At 47.1% G+C, this 21072-nt stretch overlaps 2 protein-coding genes across 5 annotated transcripts in view; both read right to left on the bottom strand.

The window, feature by feature from the left end:
* Window positions 1–5053: 5053 nt before the first annotated feature.
* On the bottom strand, window positions 5054–6739 carry LOC116469180 (small ribosomal subunit protein uS2-like). Its single transcript, XM_032153908.2, has one exon. The coding sequence runs from the start codon at window positions 6022–6024 to the stop codon at window positions 5137–5139; it is 888 nt and encodes a 295-aa protein (XP_032009799.1). The 5' UTR covers window positions 6025–6739; the 3' UTR covers window positions 5054–5136.
* Window positions 6740–6913: 174 nt separating this feature from the next.
* Window positions 6914–21072, bottom strand: part of ABHD6 (abhydrolase domain containing 6, acylglycerol lipase) — a 58468-nt gene continuing 44309 nt past the window's right edge. Inside the window, exons 8-11 of one of the 4 annotated variants that reach the window (XM_058439096.1) lie at window positions 16032–16086; window positions 15718–15818; window positions 11980–12077; window positions 9711–9795 (exon numbers count right to left, since the gene is read on the bottom strand). In XM_058439096.1, the coding sequence (XP_058295079.1) occupies window positions 9789–9795; window positions 11980–12077; window positions 15718–15818; window positions 16032–16086 (261 nt within the window). In that variant the 3' untranslated portion in view covers window positions 9711–9788. Of the gene's footprint in view, window positions 9799–11979; window positions 12078–15717; window positions 15819–16031; window positions 16087–21072 lie in introns of all 4 variants that reach the window. The other 3 variants (XM_058439095.1, XM_032153912.2, XM_032153911.2) reach the window with 3 other exon arrangements.

Below are 21072 nucleotides of genomic sequence, written 5' to 3' on the forward strand. Positions count from 1 at the left end.
TGGTGCCAAATGGATTTTTCTAAAGCTGAGGAGCTTTCTCAACTTGGGGAAGAAAAGGCAAGAGAGAGGGGTCCAAGTGAGATTCTAGTCCCCTGTTCTCCATTGATTTAATGGAAAACATACCCCCTTATGTCAGCAGATTGTGGAGATAGGACAAAGGAAGTGAAAATGATCAGAAGTTAAAACCTATGGAACTGTAGCCATTGTTTCTGTTTAGAGAACAAGATCACATAGTTTAGGGAGATTTGCCAAGTACCAGATAACTTGCTCACATTATTCCATCAACCATGCAATGTCACTGTTATTACCACTTTTCACAGATGAAGAAAATGAAGCTAAGTCATTTATCTAAGGTGGTGAGAGGTTCCAGAGCCTAAAAGGCTGCATTCCATCCCTCCCATGTGGAAGACCAGGCTGGGAACTGCTCCTTTGAGGCAATTCAAGTGTCATCTCCAAACAAGAAACTCTGAAAAGTAGGCAGTGCTTTAGAATACCTAGAAGCCAAGCCTGAGAGAGAGAGACCCTCACAGAAGTGATCTATTGGGAGATGGCCCCCAAGCGAAATCTGTAAGGGAGGAGGGAAGCAAGATAGGGCAGGAGAAGAAGTCAAGCAAAGATGTGGATTTGAAACCGGTCCAGTCATCCCACAGAACTGATGCTTATGGTTTCTTTTGAGTATATGTAGAAATTGACCTTCTCATCTTAAAATTTGAGAAAGTTACATTTGTCTTATCTGAGTTCCTTTCTCAGTAAACCAACCATGAGGCTTCCCAGATAGTATCAAGGAGCTGAAACTCACCAGATCACTGCATTTAGACAATGAAGTTCCAGACCCTTCACCTTTCATGACTGCCTATCTCCCACGACCTGCTTTTCGTTGACCAACTCCTCTTCCTTATCCTTCCCTGATTCCTGTTTTCCTGCATTTAGTTATATTTCTGCTGTGTAAACTCCTAATTTTAGTCAGTCAGGAGATGGATTTGAGACTGATCTCCCATGTCCACAGCAGCAGCTCCCAAAGAAAGCCTTCTTCCCTGGCAATATTCATTGTTTCAGTGATTAGCTTTCTCTTTGGTGAGCGGCAGGACCTAGACGCAACACTTGGTGTTTCGGTAACAGATTCAGCTGAGTCTAGCCTCAGCTGGATCCCATGGGGAGTCCTGGAGCATAAATGATACTAAGGAAGCTTCTAGGCTTTGAGGCAAGGGGGCCAAGCCTTCTATAGGTGTCATTGGCTGCCACCTATAGGGTTGCCAGATTTAGCAAATAAAAATACAGGATAGGCCAGGCATGGTGGCTCATGTCTGTAATCACAGTGCTTTTGAAGGCTGAGGCAGGAGGATTGCTTGAGCCCAGGAGTTCTTACCCGTATATATGTGTGCAAATGCACAGAAATCCCAGGGGACTGACTGATGTGCGGGGGGGATGGGTGGGGCTGTGCAGAGGGTGTAGGAGACTTTCATTTTTTCAGCAATCTTTTTGTTTGATTTTTTTTTTTTGAGACAGAGTTTTGTTCTTGTTGCCCAGGCTGGAGTGCAATGGCACAATCTCAGCTCACTGCAACCTCTGCCTCCCAGGTTCAAGCGATTCTCCTGCCTCAGCCTCCCAAGTAACTGGGATTACAGGCATGTACCATCACACAGGGCTAATTTTTTTTTTTTTGAGTCGGAGTTTCGCTCTTGTTGCCCAGACTGGAGTGCAATGGCCCGATCTCTGCTCACCTCCACCTCCACCTCCTGGGTTCAAGCAATTCTCCTGCCTCAGCCTCCTGAGTAGCTGGGATTACAGGCATGCCTTACTATGCCCGGCTAATTTTGCATTTTTAATAGAGACAGGGTTTCTCCATGTTGATCAGGCTGGTCTTTAACTCCAGACCTCAGATGATCTGCCTGCCTCGGCCTCCCAAAGTGCTGGGATTACAGGTGTGAGCCACCGCACCCAGCTGTTTGATTTCTTTTAAAGTGACAGCATCATTTTGGTAACACTAATAATTATTAAATAAAAAATCAGGACCTGCTACTTACATAGTTAGGCACAAGAGGGAGCTGTGGACCACACCTATCTGTTACTTTTTTTTTCTCTGCAAAAACAAGCAAAAATACAGAATTCCCAGTTAAATTTGAGTTTCAGATAAACAATGAGTGGGGCATCTTTATACTAAAAACGTATTTTTTGTTTATCTGAAATTAACATTTAACTGGGCATCCCGTATTTTATCTGGCATCACTTGGACGTGAGAGGAGAAAAGGCATAGCTTCGCAGGCATCTCCAGTCATCTGAGGGTAGCTCAACAGGGCAGCCAACCCAGCAGGTGGGGGGTGGATGCAGCAGTCAGTAAAGGGGACCTGGGAAGGACATAAGCACACCCCTTTTGGGCAGGAACTCTGGGGGCAGTGCACCAGACAATGGTAAAAAAGACTAAAAGCCCTTTCCTAGACCATCAAAACCACCCCCATCACCCAGGGAACAGCGAGACAGCCTGGTCCCCTACCCCAGCACCCACCCCTCTGCCAGCAGCTACTGGAGGACATCTTTTCTCCTTCAGTCATTCCCCTGCTTGTCTGGGGGTTATAGCTGGAGCCATGCTGTTTAACTTTGTCTCACCCAGCATTTCTGAACTGTATTTAAATGACGGAGGAAACTTTCCTTGGAAGTGATCTTAGAAACCTCCCTCCTAAAAAAATGCCTCCAAGGCCCCAGGAAGGGAGATTTTGGGGAGGGGATAACCACCCTGTAATAAAGCAGCCCATTTCTGGACGGGCCTTAAATCCTTTCTTCAAATTCAGAGACCTTCTCCTGGGGGTTCAAAGAGGTCCTTACAAAGAGATTTGCACCCCGTTTTCTCTGGAGGACTCTGCATCCCTGTTATAGGAAACTGGGGGCTCTGTGGGTTTGGACCTAGAAGGGCTCCAGGGAAAAGAGCAGGAGGAGTGGGCAACAGTAATGTCTAGCATAGCCCCAATTGTGTTATAAAAAAAAAAAATCCACAAAGCCAACCAGTTTTACACTGCTTACCCGTATGTATGTGTGCAAATGCACAGAAACCCCAATGGACTGACTGATGGGGGAAGAGTGGGGCTGTGCAGAGGGTGTAGGAGACTCTCCTTTTTTAAGCAGTCTTTTTGATTTCTTTTAAAGCGACAGAGCATCATTTTGGTAACACTAATAATTATTAAATAAAAATCAGGACCTGCTACTTACATAGTTAGGCACAAGAGGGAGCTATGGACCTATCTGTATGCTGTGCCTTCTATGCTGGAAGAAAAAAATGCTTCCTCAGCCCACCCCTAAGGCAGGAGAGCCGGACCTGGAAAGCAGGCTCCCATCCCTTATCTGAAATCCTAAAAAAAACTGGAAACCAAATATCTTCATCCAGCGCCCATGCTTAGTCTGAACTAAGGTGAGGCTTACAGCTTTTGTTCCACTTACTGTGGCTAGACATACATTGCATGGCAGAACTACGAATGCATTTATTTGACCACGTGTGGTGGCCCCAGACCCTGCAGAGGGCATCACATGATACATGGTATACACACTGTGATACCTTTCCAGGTCGGGACACTTCTGAATTCAAATCACGTCTGGCCTGAGAGCTTTGGGGAGGGGTTGTCTTGGCAACCACCTTTCCAGTTGTCCTTCAGGAAGTCACCTGCCCCCAACCCAGCCAGCTTTGGCCTTTGGTCATTGGAATTGTTACCCCCTTACTGCCCCTACGAACTCTTCCTTCTTCCACCCCCTGCTGCAGCTCCTGGTGTGGCCTCGGATGCCTGTTCATTGCCTTGAGGATTTAAAGACCTAAGATCCAGAAACCAATGAAGGGAAGGTTCCTCCAGGAGCCAAGAGAGAGGGACTGTCCTGTTGCTGAAAGAGACCTGAGTAGTAACCTGTCCTCTCCCTCTGCCAGACTAGGCTGATGATGGTCACAAGACTCTCCTCCCACTGCCAGCACAGGCAACCCCAAGTCCACACCCTGGTTGGTACCAGCCCCAGGGAGCAAATACTGGGCCCCAGAGCCCTGGGGCAGCTGGGGACACCGGAAGAGCCAGCCCCAGGACTGTCACCTGGCAGGTAATTTGAGGATATCTCCACTGCCCTATCTGTGAACAGCCCCGTCCCTCTAAAAAAAACCCTCTACTTTTTTGTCTCCTTTCAGGAAATGGAGAAATTGCAAGAACAGCACCCAATTTGGGGTTGGGGAGGGAGAAAAGGCTGTTGAGAAGGTCCAGTCTGTGGTTGAAGGGTGGTGCTGGAAGAGCTGAAAGGTGATGGCTTCTCCAAAGCAGAAGGCTGGGGCCTGCACGTGTTAAAATCTGCAGCCACCATTTTAGAACAATTTTAGTTACCTAAGCAACCCGTGGTCCTAAGAACAATATCCAGGGCTTGGAAAGTAAATAAGGGGGCCTACATTCAGCATTTATATATAAATATTAGACCCAAAATGTGTTTGAAGGCAGGTATAGCCCATGGCCAGTAAGCAATGCCTTTAAAAGATGCCTGGGTAGACCCCAGCAGAGCCTCAGGGCTGGCTTCTGAAGCAGCAGCTAGGAGCAGCCACATTTTTTTTTCTTTTTCTTTTTTTTTTGAGAGAGAGTCTTGCTGTGCTGCCCAGGCTGGAGTGCAGTGGCGCAATCTTGGCTCACTGCAACCTCCGCCTCCCGGGTTCAGGCAATTCTCGTGCCTCAGCCTCCTGAGTAGCTGGGACTACAGGTGTGCACTAACATGCTTGGCAAATTTTTTGTATTTTTAGTAAAGAAGGGGTTTTGCCATGTTGGCCAGGCTGGTCTTAAACTCCTGACCGCAGGTGATCCAGCCGCCTCAGCCTCCCAAAGTTCTGGGATTACAGGCTTGAGCCACTGCGCCTGGCCAGGCCGCATCTCTTAACTGCTTTCCATGCCAGACCCCAGAGAGGTAATGAGACTGAGCCGAGACTCCTCCCAAAGGAGAATATTGTTGGGAACAAACAACACTCATTTCCAGAGTATGGGGGCAGGGAGAGGATATCAGCAAGGTGAATGAGCCCTTCCAAAGTAGATGAGACACCAGCCCTGGTTGTGTTTTTTTTTTTTTTTTAGAAACTGATGTTTATTTTCCATCGACCATTTTTCCATGTTGCTTAAGAGCCAACGCAGGAACAGCTTAAGACCATTCGGTGGTTGCTCCTACCCATTCAGTGGCCTGAGCAGTGGGAGCTGCAGACCAGTCTTCCGTGGCAGGCTGAGCGCTCCAGTCTTCAGTAGGGAACTGCTGAATAGGCACAGAGGGCACCTGTACACCTTCAGACCAGTCTGCAACCTCAGGCTGAGTAGCAGTGAACTCAGGAGCTGGAGCAGTCCATTCACCCTGAAATTCCTCCTTGGTCACTGCCTTTTCAGCAGCAGCCTGCTCTTCTTTTTCAATCTCTTCAGGATCCCTGTAGAAGTAGAGATCAGGCATGACCTCCCATGGGTGTTCATGGGAAATGGTGCCACGCATGCGCAGAACTTCCCGAGCCAGCATCCACCACATCAAACCCACTGAGTGAGCTCCCTTGTTGTTGCATGGGATGGCAATGTCCACATAGCGCAGAGGAGAATCTGTGTTACACAGAGCGATGGTAGGTAGGTTAACATAAGATGCCTCCGTGAGAGGCTGGTGGTCAGCCCTGGGGTCAGTAACCACAAGAAGCCGTGGCTCCCGGAAGGCTGCCTGGATCTGGTTAGTGAAGGTTCCAGGAGTGAAGCGGCCAGCAATTGGAGTGGCTCCAGTGGCAGCAGCAAACTTCAGCACAGCCCTCTGGCCAGTATTCCTGGAGGATATAACACTGACATCAGCAGGGTTTTCAATGGCAACAATAGCACGAGCTGCCAGCAGAAGCTTCTCCCAGGTCCTCTTCAGATTTATGATATAGATGCCATCACTTTTCCTTTTATAGATGTACTGTTCCATCTGGAAGTCAAGATTGGTGCCACCTAAGTGGGTTCCTGCTGCAAGGAACTTAAGGACATCCTCCTCCTTCATTTGCAGGACATCGAGGGCTCCGGACATTGTGAAAGTTTCCCTTTAAGTTACGACGGGAATCCAGAACAACGCCGTATGGACCCCCCTACAGATAGCGCGGAAAGGAGTCCTGGTTGTTAAAGAGGCTGGAGTGGAGAGGGCAAGCTGTCTCTGGATATGTCCTTAGCAGAATGATGTCGAATCCAGGTGGGTTCTGTTTCCTGTCCAGCAGGAGGCTGGGCAGTTGGAAGTCCTTAGCTATGATGAATGAACAACCGGGTGACCTTCTTCAACAGGAGCTCAAGCCAGGAGGTGTGGCCCCAGCAATCTATGGCTGAAGCTGCCACACACTGGCCTGGTCTGGGTGAGCCAATGGGGCCCCAGGTGGATTGGTAAGGAATGTGGGACAGCTTCTGCCTGAACAGGTAAAAGCATTGTTTTTACACGTTACCGTTGCCTTAAGTTATATACCGAGAGGCTTCCCTCTCCTCATAAGCTGTGTGACCTTGGACAAAATACTTTACCGCTCTATGCCTCAGTACCTCTGCTGTAAAACTGGCATGGTGTCATACGTACAGGGCTGCGTGAAAACACTTAGAATAGCCCCTGGCACATAGTTTAGTCCTCCAGCCTTGCCTGACATACGTTCTGAGAATTTCCTCTGGGCAAAGCAACAAGAATACTCACTGGGGCTCAAATGGAAGATACAGGCTTAGAAAGGCAGTCTCATCAGTTTGATGCGTTTGTTACGTCACTCACTCCCAGTGTTACCTCTGTCCAGGACAAGGAGACCAGACTGACTGCAAACTGAGTTCTCACCACTGCTTCTCCCTCTTCAACACCTGACCAGGAGGGTCTGCCCACAGCAGCCCTGAAGGCCCCAACTCCAGGCAGTGGGATCAAGAGCCCAGCTGCAGCTGTGATTCCTGGGGCTATCCATTGTTATTTCAGAAGTTCCTGGCAGTCTTTCAGGGGGTGCTGTGATGAATGAGTACTTTCTTCTTCCCAACTGTCATCAAAGGCACACACCATAGAGCCCAGGGGGTGTGTGGCAAGGGGGACTCAGAGCTGGCAGTAACCAGCAGGCTTGCTATAGTCACAGAGGCAGGAAGTGAGGCACAAGGGTCTTCCGAGTGCAGCCAGAATTGCAGCACCAAGCGAGAACCTGAAAACCCACCTTATAGTTAAAAATGACTCTTTCATACTCTCTGCTCACAACTTGTAGTCAGTGCTTTCTGGTGACAGCAGAGGAGACGGAAGCTGTGTCCAGCTGCAGAACCTGCCTACTGTCCTTCTGGGCTCGGATGGACGGCACACACCCTGCCTGAATGACCCCATGGTGGGCACAGTTCAGGGACTGCTTTTGATGTCATCTTTAGCTGGTATTCAACCCAGAGCATAAGAATTCCCGTATCCTGTACGGTTTCTGATCTGAGGTACTTATCCCAGGTCTGGGGCTTCCTCAGTGATCCTGAGGAAACCATCTCTCATCACCTAGGCCCACCAACACTGAACCCCTCTCCTACTATGCTCAGAATTCTTGGTGAGTATAGGAAAATGGAACAAATAAAATGTCTAATATCTACTTTCTTTTCTACTTTATTGATTTTTGTTTTTGTCTGTGTTTCTTCCCTCTATTTTGCTCTGGCTTTGATACTATTTCTTTTCTCGTTTCTTGAGCTAGAAACTTAATTTATTGATTTTTCTTTCCTTTTTTCTTTTTTTATAAGAGATGCCACGTTGCCCAGGCTGGTCTCAAACTCCTGGGCTCAAGCGATCCTCCCGCCTTGGCCTCCCAAGGTGTTGGAACTACAGGTGTGAGCTACTCCACCTAGCCTCTTCCCTTCTAATATACGTGTTGAAGCCTATAAATTTCCCTCTGAGCACTGCTTTAGCTGCATCCCAGCTTGATGTCATATTTTCATATCTTCTTCTTGTTTTCAAGCTCTAAGTTCCATTCTTCTCTGGTAAACTAAAATATTCAAACACAGTCCTGAATTCAGATTTAAACTAAAAAGTTTATCTCACTTTATTCCCAGAATGACTTGGCTGTAGATTTTCTGTAAAAAAAAATTGGAAAGAGTGAAGCTCCTAGGGAGTTTAGGGCTCCTAAATCCTACAGAAGAGTCAAAAAGAATAGTTTGATGACTCTTGCCTTTTGTTTTTGATATACAATTTCCAGCGAATTATTATTATATTATTTTGAGATGGAGTTTTGCGCTTGTTGCCCAGGCTGGAGTGCAATGGCACAATCTTGGCTCACTGTAACCTCCGCCTCCCGGGTTCAAGCGATTCTCATGCCTCAGGCTCCCAGGTAGCTGGGATTACAGGTGTGTCCCACCACGCCCGGACAATTTTTGTATTTTTAGTAGAGACAAGGTTTTGCCATGTTGGCCAGGCTGGTCTTGAACTCCTGGCCTCAAGCAATCCACCCACCTTAGCTTCCTCAAGTGCTGGGATTATAGGCATGAGCCACTGCACCTGGCCTTTGATATACAATTTCAACTGGATAAAAATTGCAAACATGATTCCTTAAAACTAATAAATCATCCATGCAAAGACTTCCAAAGCCTGTCAAACAAGCCTTATTTTAAAAAACACATTTTAAAGTTAACAGAAAATCTGCCAACATTGCACCTAATTAGGAGTTCAGAAATAGAAACCACCTGCATGTTGCTGATCTAGACTTATTAAATTTATTTCGTGTCATTGTGGTCACTTTTACAGCTGTTTAGACTTATTTTCAATCACATTACTCTTCACAGAATTCACAGAATTCATTAACAAACTAGTATGTTACATCCAAGGGTTCTTAGTAGCACACCGAAATAGAAAAGAGGCCCACGAGTTGTTGCTTGTGTGTGGAACCTGAGTCTGATTACTTAGACAGATGTCTAGAACATTATTGCTTTATTAGGCCTATTTTTTAAAATAATAAATTATTCCTAGGAAACCCACCCTGCCAGGTGCTCATTCTGCGACTGCCGTGGGTTCACTCAGAACATACCTTACCGGTGGGTGCTGAATGAACCTCCCACCCACGTACCCTGCCGCTCCGGCCACTCTGAGGGCTGGAGAAATGCCCCTCCATGCGTGTAAACATTTTCTACGGCTTGCCACTTTCCTCCCTGGTCTTGCAGCCAATGGGCTGCAGTCATACATGGGTCTCTATGTAAAACTTAAATTAGACCTAAACAACAGGGTTCAGCGAATGAGGACTAATGCTCCTATAAAAGCCACTGCCCATGCAAGGGAATACACCTGAAGCAACAAAAATATCTTGAGTCTCCAACTATAAGGAATGTCTCAAAGAATATGTCCTTGATTTAATTATGGTCCAAGGTGGCTGCTTTGCACAAGCTTGTCAGTGACATGAACTTGAAGACTTCATGGTAGATTTCATGACTGGGGTTTCTTATTTTGTTCCATATGAGTTTCTGTTTTGTGAAAAATATCTTGGAGGTTTTCGCGTGGTCCCCAAAGCTCTGGGGAACCGTGGATACCAGGGATAAGGGACTGGCTTCCTCAGGGTCACTGGCGCTCCGACCGCATTTGGGGCAGGATCCCTGAGAGTGGTGGCCGCGTCAGACTTGGGGGATGGGAGCAGATGCTGTGTGCAGAATGCAGGCTGCAGTCGGGGCCTCAGTCCAGCTTCTTGTTGTTGTCTGTGTTGTGCACAGAAGCTAAAAAGTCGATTATGAGCTTGGCTGTCTTCCTGGGTCTCTCCATCACTACCGAGTGCCCACAGTTTTCCAGAAGCTCCACCTGGCAGTTGGCAATTGACTTGGCCAACATGTCTGCCCCAGACACATCTAGCACCTGCTGGGCAAGAAAGGGAGCTGGATGATACACAAAGATTCAGACACCCACATGTGCACTCCATGGACAGAACTTCCACCAAGGCCTGGTGGTGGTCAGTGGGGCAAGAGGATGTGAATTTTAGGACCAAGTCCCTTTGATGTTGGGGCTTGTGGCTGCCTGAATGGAAGTAACCATGATGCCTACTGTTTTATTCTGCAACTCTGTGCCAGGAGTTGGGCTGATGTCAGCAACACTGAGGTAGAAAACAAACGTTCCTTGCCCTTGAGGAGGTTATGGTATGGTGGGGAAGCCGGAGAGCACAGGAGATGAGCAGGGTCGAGGGAAGCCCTCGTTCCTGAGTCCCGGGAAAGCAGAAAGGGGACAGGGGAGGAGCATTCATGGATGTGGGAATGGCACAGGGTGGGAGATCATGGCGAGTGCAGGGGCCACCAGGGAGCACGGCAGCTGAGACACCAAGCACATGGACAGTGGGGATGGCATGGTGGGGAGAAGGGGCAGAGAAGAGGGCGCTGCTCCTACAGCCACACGGACCATGGGGAACCACAGGCTGTGTTAAGGTGAGTGACTTGATCAGGCTGGCCCTGTGGCTGGTTAGGGCAGCCCAAGCTGTAGGAAGGATGCAAGAGGGGAAGGCTAATTATCACAAGCTGGGGGTATCTCTTTATTTTTTGAAACGGAGTTTCACTCTTTCGCCCAGGCTGGAATGAAGTGGCATGATCTCAGCTCACTGCAACCTCCGCCTCCCAGGTTCAAGCGATCTTCTGCCTCAGCCTCCCCAGTAGCTGGGATTATAGGTGCCGGCCACCATGCCCGGCTAATTTTTGTATTTCTAGTAGAGATGGGGTTTCGCCACATTGGCCAGGCTGGTCTCGAACTCCTGACCTCAGGTGATCCACCTGCCTCAGCCTCCCAAAGTGCTAGGATTACAGGCCTTGAGCTACCGCACCCAGCTGGAGGTCTCTTTGAAGGTCCTCTGGGGATCCCCAGAGCTGTGTGTTTCCTGGCTCTAACCTCTGCAGATATGGGGAATGCTTTTCCAACATGAAAGCCAGAACTTTTCCAGGGCTGACCCTTTTCAAACAACTCATTTCCTCTCCTTTTCCTCTGGGTTCCCAGCTACTATGCCGATCCACCTCCATCTTTTTCCCCAACATCCTCCCTCAGAAGTGTCCTCATTCACTCCCCTTCTCTTAGCTGCCTTTACCTTCAATTCATCCCAGACAAGAGGGCTCCTCCTCCCCATCCTTAACGGCAAAAGCAAAAGCCCCAACAAACTCAAGCACCTTCTGTGTCTTTGCTCTATTCTCACCAACTCAAATTATTAAAACCAAGATTTTCTGCCCACTGGGGAGTTAAGGTAAAAGGATGCCTCAGTCAATGAAAAGAATCCTGCAGGGCATCAATGGACCAGGAAAAGGAACAGCTAATGGGGAGCTTAACAGCTAATTCCAGCCAAGGAAATGGAAACCTCTGCCTTGTCACTCACTCACAGCTAAGGCTGCCACGGCAACCCTCTGAGCAGGAATAACACCCAGCTACTGTGGAAACACCCAGAAGAAACTCAGATGCAGTCAATAGGTGAAAAAAGCACAAAAAGTAGAAACTCCCAACTGAGTGTCTTTTTTTGTTTTTTTGAGACAGGGTCTCGCTCTGTTGCACAGGCTGGAGTGCAGTGGCACGATCATGGCTCACTGCAGCCTTGACCTCCCGTGCTCAAGTGATCCTCCCACCTCAGCGCCCCCCAGGTAGCTGGGATGACAGGTATGCACCATCATGCCCAGCCAAAACTGAGTGTCTATCCTGCAGAGAGATCAGAAACCACAACTCACAGGCAAAAATACCCATGTGAGCTGCTGGCTTTGGCACTGTTTGCTGGTTAGCGTTACAAATCCATCATTCTCCATGGCCACCCAGAGGTATGTGCAACTACTGAAAGGCCCCCTGATGAGATATGCACATCTGTGGGAACCATTTCAGTTATTTACTAGATAGAATATTCATACAAATGGTCAAAAACTTTTCCTGGGCTGGGTGTGGTGGCTCACACCTGTAATACCAGCACTCTGGGAGGCCGAGGTGGGAAGATCTCTTGAACCCAGGAGTTCGAGACCAGCCTGGGCAACATAGTAAGACCTCATCTCTATAAAAAATAAAAAATTACCCGGGTGTAGTGGTGCATACCTGTAGTCCCAGCTGCCTGGGAGGCTGAAGTGGGAGCATTGCTTGAGCTCAGGAGGTTGAGGCTGCAGTGAGCTATGATTGCGCCACTGCATTCTAGCCTGGGTGACACAGCAAGAACCAGTCTCAGAACAAACAAACAAACAACACCCCCCACAAAAAAAAACAAAAGTCAAAACCTCTTCCTGCATCACTTCACACCAGGGCTAAAACTATGGTGAGGCAAGTGAGGCATTCGCCTAAGGCACAAAATTTGAGTGCCAAAAAACTCATAAATTAAGAGAAAATATTTTAGTGCAGTATGTTAAAAAAAATTAATAGAAAAAGACACATGATGAACAAAATATCAAAATCATAAATACAGATAGGCTCTGACCCTGCACCTGCATGACACATCTCTCTCATCTCACCCTTGTCTTGGGCCTGTTATGCACTATAGGGGTAGGTAGATGGTAAGCTGCTGGAGGGCAGGGATCCTGGCTGTCTTGGTCCCTACTGTATCCTCAGGGCCTAATACAGTGTTAGGCACATACTAGGTGCTCAATAAATGCCTGTTAACAGGCTTAAATGTGTAGTCAGTCCGTTAGTGGGTTTATCCCTTCACTAGTTGGTTTGTTCACTCAATTTCTCACTTGTTTGCTCGCTCACTGTGTACTCTGGGTCTCCTGTATACCAGGCACGGTGCTGGCAGGGAGAAGGGACATAAAGAATAATAGCCTGTCTGTCTCTAGATGGCCCTCCTATTTTGGTGGACTGAACATAGAGGAGTGATGCTTGAAATGAAGCATGCAGAAACCCTCTGAGGAAGGGCTGCCATGTTTGGGTGTACAGGTTGTATACTGCCCAAATCCATCATTCACAAAAATGACAATGCACATGGCTCCCCCTGCAGCTGTGCAGTATAGCAGGCAGCCTACAGGGGTCCAAAGAAGGAGGAGGCTGAATTTGGCCTGGTAGGGGCGGGTGCTGTGACACCAAATGTTGATGACAGAGCAGGAAAAGAGCCAGCGAGCTTGGGAGGCAAAAGGCTGTGAAATAAAAGACTCCCTGAAGCCTCTGCTATTTGGTCTCTGTCCCGGGGACAGTCCACAAAACACGTGAAGGATCTGATCGTATTTATAGCAAGCCCATAGAATGTCAGGCTCTTTTTCTGGAATGAAATGGACTTCTGAGTCTGGGAAAAAATTCTGGACCATGCACTGAAGCCACCAACAGAGGCAAAGGTCATGAGCAATCTAATCTAATACCAGCTAACCTAATCATTTACTTTTTTTTGCAACTGGAAGATCACTTTCATGCATATTATTTCATTTGAGCCTCAAAATAACCCCATTACTAGAAGTTTCAGAAACCCTTAATTTAGAGGGGCTGAGTTACTTGCTCAAGGTCATGGGATGACCAAGGACAAAAGTAGGGCTGGAACATAGACTTTCAGAATCCAAGGCCAGTGCCCTTGCTTCTGTGCTGTCTCCACAGGAAGATGGGTTACAGCCTCTCCTGTTGACTCCTGAGAGCCCCAAATCACCTTTGGGGTTTTTAGAACAATGGAAGGCCTTCGCTGCTCTGGCTCTGATTCCTGATCAAATGACTCTTTGCTGGCATAGCCCAGGGCACAAACAAAGCTTCTTTCAGTCCCTTGGCGCTGCAGAAGAGAGCACATGAGATCCCCTTCTCTCCACGTCCACAAAACCATGCTGTGAATCCTCACCATGCCTGGCTCAACTAAGATACCATTGCCTCTTATTCTGCATACATGCCATGAGCACAGCCTGGCTGCTCCTCCGCACTCTCTCCTGCCTTGGCCATTCATGCACTTGTGGGTCTTTGTGGCCACAGTGTGACCTCCTGCCAGTTAAAAATCGATGCATTTAGGTAAAGGGTATGCAGGTATACTCTGTATTCTTTTTTATTTTTATTTTTTTGAGATAGGATCCTGCCCTGTGGCCCAGGCTGGTATGCAGTGAAGCAATCACGGCTCACTGCCACCTCCATGTCCTGGACTCAAGTGATCCTCCTGCCTCACCCTCCAGAGTAGCTGGGACTACAGGTGCATACCACCATACTTGGCTACTTTTTTAAAAATTTATTTTTTATAGAGATGGGATCTCACTATGTTGCCCAGGTTGGTCTTGAACTCCTGGGCTCAAGCAATCCTCCTGCCTTAGCCTCCCAAAGTGCTGGCATTATAGGCGTAAGTCACCATGCCTGGCCTTCTTTCAAATTTTCTATAAGTTTGAAATTATTTCAAGATAAAATATTTTTTAAGAATAGAAGGAATAGATCTATTTGGGCTGATATGAAATGATTTCCAAGATATGTACTTATTTTGTAAATATATATATATATGTACATACACATATATGATCTTATATATTTTATATGGACACCTATATATATCTAAGCTTTCAAACATGCATCTTAGATGCCAGGGTATCTAGCATGTTTGAAAGCTTAGATCTGTATAGGTATGCATATATATACACTATATGTGTGCTTAGAATAGGAGTAGGCAAACAATGGCTCGCTGCCTGTTTTTATAAATAAAGGTTCACTGGAATACAGCCATGCCATTTGTTTACATATTGCCTGTGGCTGCTTTTATACTATAAGGTCACAGTTACTCAACTGTGTCCAGGTGTGACAGAGACTGGACCACACGGCTGAAAATGTTTACCATCTGGCCCTTTACAGAAAACATTTGCTAACTTCTGGCTTAAAAAATTTAGGCCAGATGTGGTGGCTCATGCCTGTAATCCCAGCACTTTGGGAGGCTAAGGAAGGTGGACTGCTTGAAGTCAGGAGCTCAAGACCAGCCTGGCCAACATGGTGAAACCCCATCTCTACTAAAAAAAAAAATACAAAAATTGCCAGGTGTGGTGGCTCACGCCTGTAATCCCAACACTTTGGGAGGCTGAGGCCGGCAGATCACGAGGTCAGGAGATCAAGACCATCCTGGCTAACATGGTGAAACCTCGTCTCTACTAAAAACACAAAAAATTAGCAGGGCATGGTGGCGGGTGCCGGTAGTCCCAGCTACTTGAGAGGCTGAGGCAGGAGAATGGCGTGAACCCGGGAGGCGGAGCTTGCAGTGAGCCAAGATTGTGCCACTGCACTCCAGCCTGGGTGACAGAGCGAGACTCCATCTAAAAAAAAAAAAACAAAAAACCCAAAAAACAAAAAGCAAAAATTAGGTGAGCATGGTGGAGGGCACCTGTAATCCCAGCTACTCGGGAGGCTGAGGCAGGAGAATCGCTTGAACCTGGGAGGCAGAGGTTTCAGTGAGCCAAGATTGGGCCACTGCACTCCAGCCTGGGTGACAGAGCAAGACTCCGTCTCAAAAAAAAAAAAGAAAAAAAAATATATATTCAAGATAGTAAGATAAGAGTTGCCTCATGGTAATGGAGACTGGAATTTGGGATGTGAAAAAGAAAAGTTTTCATTATAAACCTTTTGGTGTTCTTTGAAGATTTTTTTATACCATGTGACTACATGGCTTTGATAAAAACAATTTTTGAAAATGATTTAAAATTGCCTTTCCTTTTACCAGACCAAATGTTGTTTCTCTCAACTCCCAGAACTCTGCCCACTGTCAACACCGGCACCCAACAAAGATGCCTTTCCCCTCTTCCTGACAGCAGCGATTAGCCCACTCCATAAATAACCACTTGTTCTTCCTCAAGGACGTTTTTCCTCAGAGGCCCTGGTGACCAGCACAGACCACTGCGGGGATGTGTTACATACCTGGTCTTGTTTCCCCCAGATGATCTGCGTTGGAGCCTTGATCTTGTCCATGTTCTGATGGAGAGAGTATCTGGACTTCTCACTGACGATTTCCAAAAACACTTGTCAGAAAAGGAAAACAAAGTGAGCATGTGCTGGACTGTGCCTGTGGCACCACCGCAGAATCAAGGGATAGTCACCAGGTCCAGGCCACCACTTCCTCTCTTCAGGGGCCCAAGGAGACATTCAAAGTGTCAGAGATTTAGGAAATAAAAGCCATCCATCCACAGAGCTTCACTTGTAACATGCTCCAAGCTGAAAGTAGGGCTACTTACGCTTTCGGTAGAAGTTGTTATGAGGGATGCGGACATCGACAAGGCCTTGCAGGATCTAAGGATAAATAACCCAAAGTTAGAGAGCAAGAGAAGATTCATTTCCTCAGGCCTCTCACAGCTCTGGGACAATGAATGGGTATGAGGTCCAGCAATTTATTGCACTGTCAAGGTCTTTAGAGCCTGGTCCTCTGAATTCCCATGATGCAGCATACAGTCTAATGGGGAGTTAGGCTTCCAAGAAGCTTCTTCTTATTATTATTATTATAAAGGAACTTGGGTAATATCGTGAAGCCAGAGGTGCCCTACAGCATGTTAAAGACACCTGAGATGGCCTGATAGCAACTTTAGCTTGAGAGATTCTCTGCTTCACTTAAGACATAATCAGGATGGGCCGGGCATGGTGGCTCATGCCTGTAATCCCAGCACTTCAGGAGGCCAAGGCGGGCAGATCACTTGAGGCCAGGAGTTCGAGACCAGCCTGGCCAAATGGTGAAACCCCCATCTCTACTAAAAAGACAAAAACTAGCCGGATGTGGTGGTGCAGGCCTGTAATCCCATCTACTTGGGAGGCTGAGGCAGGAGAATCACTTGAACCCAGGAGGTGGAGGTTGCAGTGAGCTGAGATTGCGCCACTGCACTCCAGCCTGGGTGACAGTGAGATTCCAACTCAAAAAAAAAAAAAGACATAATGAGGATGACCATAATATCAAGTAATTCGCCAGTAATATCCAAATGCAGAACAAGTTCCATTAAAAAAAATTAAGCCACTGGGGGATGATAGGTCTATTAAACAACAAAGAAATAAACTATTGAGAAGATTCTGGGGAGGGTTCCAGAGTCCCACTGGGAGGGTTCAACAGCCCTTTGTTTATCATTTGACACCGTCTTTGCCTTCCCTGCTGAGGGCTGGTGAGGGCTGCAGCCAATGTGGACAGGCCACATCTGGACCTGGGCTACTGACCCAAAGAGGTAGTGGTGGCTGGAAGGAACACAGTCCTTCTCTTCCTCCTGCCTCAGGACTCCTGAAGTAGAGTACAGGGTTCACATTAGTGGCTGTACACCTCTACTCCTCTCCTCTACCTGCAAACAGGTCTGAACCCTTTAAATGCACTCTCTCAGGAGTCCTGTGCACTGACTGAAAGTGGGGAAGACCCAGCCATGGCTGCTATGGACTAAACCAACCCTCTGGAGCATCACTAGACTCTAACTCATTCAGCCTGGACATGAGGACCATGACAATTTGTTGAATAACAACATTGTGCTCAGCATCAGACATTTTCTTTGTTCAGCTATCCACCCTGTACCCACATATCTATTCATCTTGTATCCATCCATCCTGAACCACATATGCATTTGTCTACCTATCTATCTTGCATTCACCAACCCATCCAACCTCCATCTCTGCATTAACCAGATATCCTCCCATCCATCCATCCAACCATTCAGCCATCTATCCATCCTGCAGACCTAAATCATCTGTGCACTTACACATCAATCAATTCATGCAAAAATCTATCCTGCATCTACCCACCCATCCATTTTTCCATCCCTGCATTATACAGGCATCCTCTCATCCATCAATCCATCCAATCTATACCTAGGACCTACTTCATGCAAGCACTGTGCTAAAGTCTGGGGATAGAACAGCCAATTAAGACAAAGTCCCTAGTGGAAGACACAGATGTGCAATCACAACACAATATGACATGGTGGGCTGAGTGTGCAGGTGCTCTTTCTCTCCTAGGAAGGAAAGACTTTTGGAGCTGCCATTTATTTTTCTCTCGGTGTTTTCATATCCCTGACAACCCAAAACATGGAGTTTTCTAAAACAACATTTGGCCACTCTATTCTGGGAAGAGATCAGTGCTGGGAGAAAGGAATGCTACTTCATGGCTAAAAAGGGATTTCAGGGGTGGAACATGCCACAGCATCAGATTCTGGGTGTTTCCTGAGGGATAGGCCATATCTATTAACTGAGCCATGTTCACAACTTCTGAATGGGACCCATTCTCTCAAGTCTTAGGAGGACCTGCTCACCCCCAGGCAGGCTCCAGCTCCTACAACAGAGGGAGATAATTTGGGGTTACAAAGCCTCAGCCTTGGACTCTCCTCTCTTGATTCTTCACACCATTTCCCAAGATGACCTCATTCAGGCCCATAACCTTCAATATTAGCGTCTGCTGATGGCTCCAGTGGTACAGCTTCAGGCCAGACTTCTCTCAGCTACACCTTGACCTCTGCATTGGAGGCCTCACAGGCAACCTGAACTTAACACATGAAAAATGGTGCCCTTGGCATATTCCCCAAACCTTCCCTTGTCCTCTTCAGAATATACTACCTCTGTCTTTGTTTTTGTTTTTTTTTGAGACAGGGTCTCACTCTGTTGCCCAGGATGGAGTGCAGTGGCATGATCTTGACTCACTGCAGCCTCTGCCTCCTGGGCTCAGGTGATCCTCTCACCTCAGCCTCCCAAGTAGCTGGAACTATAGGCACGTGCCACCACACTTGGCTAATTTAAAAAAAAATTATATTGTAGAGATGGGGTTTCACCACATTGCCCAGGCTGGTCTCGAACTCCGCACTTACACAGTCCACCCGCCTTGGCTTCCCAAAGTGCTGGGAATACAGGTGCAAGCCACCATGCCCAGCCAGGAAAATACTACCTTTATCCATCCAGGACCTCAAGTGCTAGAAGTCACCTGTGACTCCTCCCCTTTCCTCAGCCCCCATTTCCAATTTGCCTGTACATCCTGTCCATTCTTTCTCAAATCTCATCTCCATTGCTACCATCCTAGTCTACACCACCATCATCTCCAAGGCACAATAGTTCCCAAATGGGTTCCTCTGTTCCCTCAGTGGGTCCTATTATACTTAGAAAAACCCCTGGCTCCTTTCCATAACCTATAAGGTCCTACAGGATATAGTCCAGCATTTTTCAAAGTGGTTCTTGGGAGTCCAGGAGGTCAAACTACTTTCCTAATACTCAATGTTACTTGCCTCTTCACTTACGTTCTCTCAAAAGTACACTGCTTTTAAGAGCCTATATAATGTGGGATGATGTCCTTGCTCTTGGCTACTGGAATGAGTGCTTGTACATTCATTGCATTTTGGAATCTTCTGAGTTTTCATTTATTTTCTTTTATATGTATTTAAATAGAGATGGGGTCTTGCTACGTTGACCAGGCTGGTCTTGAACTCCTGGTCTCAAGCAATCCTCCCATCTTGGCCTCCCAAAGTGCTGGGATTACAGGCATGAACCACCGCACCCAGCCTGAGTTTTAATTTCTAATATGGTAAACATTAATAATAAATATAACCCCTATAAATAAAAACCTTTTGGGTTCCTCAATAATTTTTAAGAGTATAAGGAAGATAGGTTCCAAGACGGCTGAATAGGAACAGCTCCAGTCTGCAGCATCCAGTGTGATCGACGCAGAAGATGGGTGATTTCTGCATTTCCAACTAATGTACCTGGTTCATCTCACTGGGAATGGTTGGACAGTGGGTGCAGCCCACAGAGGGTGAGCTGAAGCAGGGTAGGCATCACCTCACCTGGGAAGTACAAAGGGTCAGGGGATTTCCCTTTCCTAGCCAAGGGAAGCCATGACAGACTGTACCTGGAAAAATGGGACACTCCCACCCAAATACTGCACTTTTCCCAAGGTCTTAGCAACTGGCAGACAAGGAGATTCTCTCCCGTGCCTGGCTCGGTGGGTCCCAGGCCCATGGAGCCTTGCTCACTGCTAGCGCAGCAGTTTGAGATTGAACTGCAAGGTGGCAGCCTGGCTGGGGGAGGGGCATCTGCCATTGCTGAGGCTTAAGTAGGTAAACAAAGCGGCCTGGAAGCTTGAACTGGGCGAAGCCCACCACAGCTCAGCAAGGCCAGCTGCCTCTAGACTCTACCTGTGTGGGCAGAGCTTAGCTGAACAAAAGGCAGCAGACAATTTCTGCAGACTTAAATGTCCCTGTCTGACAGCTCTGAAGAGAGCAGTTGTCCTCCGAGCATGGCATTTGAGCTCTGAGATAGACAGACTGCCTCCTCAAGTGGGTCCCTGACACCTGTGTAGCCTAACTGGGAGACACCTCCCAGTAGGGGCTGACTGACACCTCATACAGCCGGGTGCCCCTCTGAGATGAAGCTTCCGGAGGAAGGATCAGGCAGCGATATTTGCTCTTCTGCAATATTTGCTGTTCTGCAGCCTCCGCTGGTGACACCCAGGCAAACAGGGTCTGGAGTGGACCTCCAGCAAACTCCAACAGACCTGCAGCTGAGGGACCTGACTGTTAGAAGGAAAACTAACAAACAGAAAAGAATAGCATCAACATTAACAAAAAGGACATCTACAACAAAATCCCATCTGTAGGTCACTAACATAAAAGACCAAAGGTAGATACAACCACAAAGATGGGGAGAAACCAGAGCAGAAAAGCTGAAAATTCTAAAAACCACAGTGCCTCTTCTCCTCCAAAGGATTGCAGCTCCTCGCCAGCAACGGAACAAAGCTGGATGGAGAATGACTTTGATGAGTTGACAGAAGTAGGCTTCAGAAGGTCAGTAATAACAAACTTCTCCATGCTAAAGGAGCATGTTTGAACCCATTACAAGGAAGCTAAAAACCTTGAAAAAAGGTTAGACAAATGGCTAACTAGAATAAACAGTGTAGAGAAAATCTTAAATGACCTGATGGAGCTGAAAACCACGGCACGAGAATTTCGTGATGTATGTACAAGCTTCAATAGCCGATTTCATGAAGTGAAAGAAAGGGTACCTGTGATTGAAGATCAAATTAATAAAATAAACTGAGAAGACAAGGTTAGAGAAAAAAGAGTAAAAAGAAACAAACAAAGCTTCCAAGAAATATGGGACTATGTGAAAAGACCAAACCTATGTTTGATTGGTGTACCTGGAAGTGATGGGAAGAATGGAACCAAGGTGGAAAACACTCTTCAGGATATTATCCAGGAGAACTTCCCCAACCTAGCAAGACAGGCCAACATTCAAATTCAGGAAATACAGAGAACACCACAAAGATACTCCTCG

The sequence above is a fragment of the Hylobates moloch genome, unplaced genomic scaffold (genome assembly GCF_009828535.3).
Source record: "Hylobates moloch isolate HMO894 unplaced genomic scaffold, HMol_V3 SCAFFOLD_5, whole genome shotgun sequence".
Lineage (NCBI taxonomy): Eukaryota > Metazoa > Chordata > Mammalia > Primates > Hylobatidae > Hylobates > Hylobates moloch.